The sequence below is a fragment of the Penaeus chinensis genome, chromosome 39, assembly GCF_019202785.1.
Source record: "Penaeus chinensis breed Huanghai No. 1 chromosome 39, ASM1920278v2, whole genome shotgun sequence".
Lineage (NCBI taxonomy): Eukaryota > Metazoa > Arthropoda > Malacostraca > Decapoda > Penaeidae > Penaeus > Penaeus chinensis.
In genome coordinates this window covers 5,845,626-5,853,125 of record NC_061857.1, presented here as the reverse complement: position 1 = coordinate 5,853,125, position 7,500 = coordinate 5,845,626, and the positions used below count along the sequence as shown (strand labels likewise).

At 40.9% G+C, this 7,500-nt stretch overlaps 1 protein-coding gene across 3 annotated transcripts in view; it reads left to right on the top strand.

Moving 5' to 3' along the window:
- The first annotated feature begins 4,891 nt into the window (after positions 1-4,891).
- LOC125046386 (transcription factor kayak-like) overlaps positions 4,892-7,500 on the top strand; it is a 29,732-nt gene continuing 27,123 nt past the window's right edge. The window contains exon 1 of one of the 3 annotated variants that reach the window (XM_047644127.1): positions 4,892-5,547. In XM_047644127.1, coding sequence (XP_047500083.1) covers positions 5,224-5,547 — 324 coding nt within the window. In that variant the 5' untranslated portion in view covers positions 4,892-5,223. The remainder of the gene's footprint in view (positions 5,548-7,500) is intronic. The other 2 variants (XM_047644129.1, XM_047644126.1) reach the window with 2 other exon arrangements.

Sequence of the window (7,500 nt, the reverse complement as noted above, 5' to 3'; positions counted from 1 at the left end):
CATTCTCTCTCTCTCTCTCTCTCTCTCTCTCTCTCTCTCTCTCTCTCTCTCTCTCTCTCTCTCTCTCTCTCTCTCTCTCTCTCTCTCTCTCTCTCTCTCTCTCACTCTCACACACTCTCTCTCTCTCTCTCTCTCTCTCTCTCTCTCTCTCTCTCTCTCTCTCTCTCTCTCCCTCTCTCTCTCTCTCTCTCTCTCAACTCAGTCTCTCTCTCTCTTTCTCTCTCTCTCTCTCTCTCTCTCTCTCTCTCTCTCTCTCTCTCTCTCTCTCTCTCTCTCTCTCTCCATATATATACATTGTGTATATATATTTATATATATATATATATATATATATATATATATTAAACATGCGTACTGATACATACCGTAGTAATATACATATATATTCCCTTGAAAACACATTCCATGTTAACATCCTTGTAAGGAGAGGCTCTGCAACCAGCTTATAAGGAAGGAGATTTGCAACTTCAAATCACCCTCAGTTCTAATTTTGGCGAGCAACCTCGAGCAAAATTTCTTGCTTCAGGTTGACTTGACTTTCACAATGATTGATCGACTTCCTCATTGAGACCAAGCGATGCATTCTATGGTTAATGTTGCCCGCTAAAATTCACTCTGAAATTGTTTAACAGCTATGATTTTTTTTTAATTCGAGGCGAAGATGTATTTGATAGGTTGATGGTAATTCGTGACACGTCATTCGGGCAATTATCAGAAATTTCGCTATTGTCATTTGGCGTCGATTGGATGAGAGATGATGAAATGAATAGATATATAAAATAAGTACGGTATCAGTGAAAAAGTCTTTGCTTTACTTTTCATCACTGTCGACACAAGGTAATTTGGTCGACAAAAAAAAAAAAAAAAAAAAAAAACTTAAAAACTTAAAAACAACCAATAAAGTGAAATAGATATCCAAGCAGTTTCTTAAAATAATAACGCTGAAAAAAACTAAAATCTAGCACAAAAACGTCACTTGAAAAAAAAAAAAATAATAATAGCTTTAATAAAAAGAAAAGAAAATAAAGATCCTGAAATTACAGACATACAAAACGCACGTTGCCTCGCGATATTGACAAGGACGCCGCTGCAAGGAAGATGAAAATATTGACTGACAGCCAAGGTTCGCATGACGGAGGGGGAAGAGGTGGGGGGGGGGGGGGGGGGGAGAAGCTCATGGCTCTGTCAGGTCATTCTAGTCTCATGGGATTTTGTCTCATGATCTCGCCAAGGTTACCACGAGAAGAAAGAGGGACGTGTTAGACTCTCCTTGAAGTTTATAATGGAAGACATAATGAGGAGTTAATGGGGAATTTTTGTTCACGATTATGGCGGGGGAAATTTGGCGGGAAATTGCTCACTGTTTTGGAGAGTAAATAAGATTCCTGTCTTTGTCCAATTAAGTGTTAATGGAACAAATAGATGGAACTTTTACGTGGTATTTTTTTATGATTTTATAGAATCGGTTTCTTAAGAGGTTACAGTTTACCGATTACTTGCGAAATACGCTCACAGAGTTTACTTCACATCATGGATTCACTACACGTCTTCAGAAATAAATTGTTAATGATTAAAAACAGATGAATGAATAAGTACATAAATTAATTCATAAATAAAACACCTTAAAGATATGGAAAACGTACCAAATATAAACACCGCGAGTGCCGGATGGACAACACTGGCCTTTTCACCAACTTAAAACTCATTATATAACACAAGATACAAAGGAAGCACTGGTTTCCTCACTGCCAATTAACACAGCCAGAGAAACACAGCGAGAGTTTACCTTGGCTTCCCCCGTGCTACGCCAGTCGCTTCTTGGCAACGCTATCCCATTTCCTTTTACACCCCCCCTACCTCTCCCCTCCCTCCCCTCCCCTTCCCCCTTTACCTCTTCCCTCCCCCTTACCTCTCCTTTCCCCTTCCCCCTTTACCTCTCCTCTCCCACCCCCTCCCCCATACCTCTCCCCTCTCCTTCCCCTTACCTCTCCTCTCCCACCCCCTCCCCCTCACCTCTCTACTCCCCTTCATCCTACCCCCTTACCTCTCCACCCCCTCCCCTTCCCCCCTTACCTCTCTCATCCCTCACCCCCCTACCCCCTTACCCATCCCCTCCCCCACCCCCATCACCCCTCTCTCACCCCTTACCCCTCAACCCCCTCCCCACCTCCCCCCTTCTCATATCATGGACACGCACATGTTCTTTGTTTTGTTTTTGTTTTTGTTATTGTGCCATGCTGTTCTCTTTTTTTTTTTTTTTTTTTTTTTTTTTTTGGGGGGGGGGCGGTATTCTCCTGATCTTGTTTTCATTGTAATCTTCACGCCTTCCGTGACTTGCTCTACTTAGGTTTCACTGATATTTTTCTGCATTTTTTTTTTCTAAAGCTAATTTTCGTTCGAGTCACGTTATCCATTGTTGCAGGTTTGAGTGACTTAACATTGTTGTTGTTTTATCACCATCGCTACAGTTGCAATCACTGTTATCATTATCATTATTATCATTCATTTGTTATCATTATTACTATCATCATTATTACCATTATCATTATGGTTATTATTATTATTATTATTACTATTACTTTTATTGTTATTATTAATAATATTATCATCATTACTATTATTATCATTATAATTATAATCATTACAGCTATATCATTATTACCATTATTATTATTATTATTATTGTTATCATTATCATTATTACTATTACTATTATTATTATTATTATTAATAATAATTATATTATTATTACTATTAGTATCATTATCATTATAATCATTACAGCTATTATCATTATTACCATTACCATTATTATCATCATCCTCTATTATTATCATTATTATTGATAGTATTATAATCATTATCATCATTATTATCGTCATTACTATTATCATCGCCTTCATCACTACTACGGCTACTGGTATTACTAGCAGTAACACATTTGCTATTATTCTGTACCTGTTAGTCTTCTATTATTTTACCGTTACTATTACCAATATCATTATTATAATCATTAGTGTTACTATCATTATTTGTCAAATAACACCATTGACATTAATTATTTTTCATTTTTATCATATTTTGCTCATATTGGTAATAAGACTAAAACTACATTGCAGTTAGGCTAGTACTAGTAGTATTGGCACTAATGCAGTAATTGCTGTTGCCTTGTCTTTGTTGGTGTTGCAACGACTTTCAAGCCATTTATAGTTTGCTATCCTTTTTGTCTAATTAGCACATTTAACAAGATGTTTTAAATCATTATCATGAACAGAAGGGTGATGTAATTTCACTGAATATGAGCATGGCAGACACTAGTGTTTTCCTTCTTTCCAATTTTCGGACTTTATTAAACATCTCAGAGAGAGTTGTTTTCACTTCCCGACCGAAACAAGACACAGCAAATCAATACAAGCAACACGAACGCATAACCAGAGTGAATAAACACAAGCAAACAGGATAGATTTCTTGCATCCGTTCTAATTAATCGTATAGTGACATCTGGCAGCTATCCGTCGAAGGAGGGAGTGGTAAATAAGTCCCTGTAACCATGTTTGGAGCCATGCATTTGTTCATGGCCGCAAAGGGTGGAACATGCACTCATTGTTGTCTTGGCGGCGCAGGGGTTCGTCCTATGCTATGTGTGGGAAGCAAAGAAACCTGTTTTCTTTCCCCGTTTTTTGATGCTGCTTGTTCTGTGGCTTGTCTATTTTTAAGTGAGATTTTTTTGTTATATTGCAGAGGGGGATTAGGAAGGAGGTATATGTATATACATTTTTTTTTTCTTTATGTGTATAAAGTTGTTTTTGCATTCCTTTAACAATATGACCATCTCAAGATTTCCCCATATTATTATTATCGACTTGAATGTTTTATCCTGTATACCATCCCCAATAACCCTAAAGAAGAAATCAGTTCCTATAACGGAAGCTTAAAAAAAAAAAAAAAAAAAAATATTGGACATGCGTCACACCGACTTCCTTTCCCGGTATTCCTGGAGAGTTCCCAAGTTGTTCCGGGAATCCGTTGTTGTGGTAAGCGGGGTGGCCGGTACGCAGATACCGAATGTCGCCACCTCCCTATTTCAATGTCTCTTTTTCCTCTGGTCTCTGCAGTGCGGACTTTGGGTTATTTTAGGTAAGGCTGTGGTATATCGTGGGATGTCTTTTTGGGTTATAGTTTGATCAAGGATATGGGAATGTTTGTTGAATGTCTGGCACGTGTGTGGAAGATTAGTCTGTGTGTATTTCTAAAACCGAGCGTGTCATCTGTGCTAAATACTTTTTGACGTGATGTAAGCACGAGATGCCAATGTCTTTTTTTTTCATACTTCCGTCTTCTGAGTATGTATATGGCCTACACGGAATTCCATAAAGGATTTTATAAACTAAAAAGTCGGTAAATATTTAGTCGGGGCGTTTCCCTCCTCCACCAACGCCCGCTTGATAAGCACAAGAGCACGGAACTCGGGGAAGATACAGCAGTTTTTGTCTTTTTTTCTCTGCTCTCTGGGAGTGGTTAGACTGGTTTGGTATTATTGCATATTTGAGGATGATGTTGGCCAGAGCAATGAACAGAATGGTGGCGGAGGGAGAGGTTGCAGTTGCAGTTGCAGTGCTTAAGAGCGACACACTTGGCCTCCCCCTCCCCCTCTCCCCCCGGCCTTGCATTGCACTTCATTAAGAATGATTGCTTCGGCGCTTCAGATTTTATCCATTGATACATCCTTCCACGTGTTTTGGTCTGAGATTTGTTTACTTTGACGAGAAACTCTAAATATTCAAGATGCAGTGGTAACGTCACTGGTCACATGACGGCGCGAGCTGACGTAGTAGTCTATTTTTAGAATGGTATGACGTCACTAGTGGAGGGCCACGGTGGGCGGGGCCTTTCCCGTTTCATTTTTATTCGGAATTTTCTCCACGCAAGATAAGATATCAGTGTCTTCTTCGAGGCGCTACCAGATCTTTCTTACATGCAAATATAAACACACACTATTACCAACCTAGATTAACAGTTATAGGATCCATATGCGCCCTGTTTGGCCCCGAAGAGAGAAGCGAGGGTGAGCGAACGGCAGAGGCGCGAGCGAAGGCATCGCCCGAGACCGCACATCTCGCGACATATAGGAGCGAGTTCCCCGGCCGCGACCAGCCAGTGTATGAGTCATCGCTGAAGGGGGAGGAGTTGCCTGTAACGTTTCAAGTGACGCCACCGCCTCCCATGTTAGTCAGCGAGTCCGAACAGGTGACTAGGAGGAAATTCTCGCGCCGTGAGTCCAAGCAACCGCTGTCAACCATGTTCACTCGAGCGCAGGCCGCCGCCACCACCACAGCTGCGTCGAAGCCTTCTGCCACCACCACAGCTGCCCTGCCACCTACCACCACCACAAACCCGGTTGACAGTGCCGCTACCACAAATACATCCGCCGCCAGTAGTGACGTAGTGCCTAGTGTTAGCCTCACCATAACAGCTGTGGCAACGAGTTTACCCGATTCCTTCAGCACTGTGCCAGCGTTGGATACACCCACTATCACGAATTTAGTGGTGAGTACACGAGCGTTTCGCAAATTTTTCGTCGTAATTTACCTTTTTTTTTTACTCTATTATGATGAGGTGTGTTGTGATGTGATGTGAAATGATGTGTTGTGATGTACGTGATGTCCTTGTGTAACGGGAACAGGATGTAGATGTTTGGTATGGGTTTAAATAGAGGGTTTATAGATGGATGACATTCAACTTTTAAATCAAATAACGTTTACGCGTATCTGACTCTAATTCACTTTGGTAGTTAGATATTTTTTTTTATTTTTTGTATATGAAGTTTGACGTGTCACATGATCATGCCAATGAATAAATTTCATGGATCCGTGAAAATGCTGTACGACAGTTGTGTAAATACAACAAAGACTTTTTTTTACGTGTGCCCTTACAAGATGCCAGACGTACGTTTCACATGCAGTTGAGGAAATACAATATAATTGCTTTCTTTTTGGACACTTTACTGGTTATAAATACACACTTTTTGATAAAAAACACTTTTAGATAAAAGACAACCTTACAATTAACTTACAAGGACAAAATATCAGCTGATTTAGAGAAAGGGAGTTTCACCATGCTAGTCTGTGTGAGCGACCAGCTGTAGAAGGACCTTCTCTCTCTCTCTCTCTCTCTCTCTCTCTCTCTCTCTCTCTCTCTCTCTCTCTCTCTCTCTCTCTCTCTCTCTCTCTCTCTCTCTCTCTCTCTCTCTCTCTCTCTCTCTCTCTCTCTCTCTCTCTCTCTCTCTCTCTCTCTCTCAGAGTTAAGTTTGGGATTGAGTTGCATAAACGAAACTGATAGAGAGAGAAAGGAGAGCATAGAAAGGAAGACAAAATAGGACAGAAACTTGCATAGAAACTAGCAAAAGCACAACATCCAGACACAAAGATCAGGAAACAAACACGAAAGACACACAGACTCCAACATAATCCAAATACAGACGCAGAGACAGACAAACAGACACACACACACAGCAGGCAGACAAAGAAAGAGGGTCGGTCAGGCAGGGACAAGAACAGATCTATACGTCATGCCCGTAGGAAGCCAACTCCGCAGTAAGGGAGAGTACTGTGGATCTGCATACACATTTAACGTATCTGTCAGATAAGATTTTTCGAAGAGCATGTTTTATCAGTAAGTTTGATCACGTGATACTGTATCCTTGGAAATTCCCTTAAAAAAAGATATTGCTATCTGATGTCGTATCAGCCTTAAAGGAAATTATTTGACATGAACCATTTAGTAATAATTGTTTAATAGTGTGTTAAGGGGGAGAAATTACTATTTGAATGATTTCGTATCATGTGGCGATAACGGTCATTTCTTATGTACGTTTTATTGGTATTAGTTGATACGGGTTACTAAGGGGTACTGAGTGTTACTTCGTGTTGCGTCTGTGGTATTGGCAAAATTACGTGGGGGTATTGATCCACTGCAGCTGTTGCATTGATTGTTGCTGCTTGAAGATATTGATTGTCGCGTGTTCCGTACGTGTTTTTAATGCTTCGGTAGGCCGTGAGCTAAAGTTTATGAGAAAATCACCCTATCTCTCTCTATCTCTATCTTCCCTTCTCTCTCTTGCTCTTTCTCTTTCTCCCTCTCTCCTTCCTACCCTTCCAAGTAAAATTTGCAAAACCCTGCAAGGTAGGAAGGCGGGTGACCCTGTGCAGGGGCGGGGGGGGGGGGGCAGTTTAAAGGGGCGCTTTGGAGGGAGGGACCTAAAGGAGGTGAAAGCAGAGGAAGGGGGGGGGGGAAGAGGATGTCGAGAGAGGAGGAGGAGGAGGAGAAGAAGAAGAAGAAGAAGAAGAAGAAGAAGAAGAAGAAGAAGAAGAAGAAGAAGAAGAAGAAGAAGAAGTGTCTTTATCCTTCCTCTCCCCTGCCCCCTTCTTCCCTTCTCTCTCCCTCTCTCCTTTCCCTTTCTCCCTCTTCCACTTTCGCCATACTTCCTGCTCTCCCTCCCTC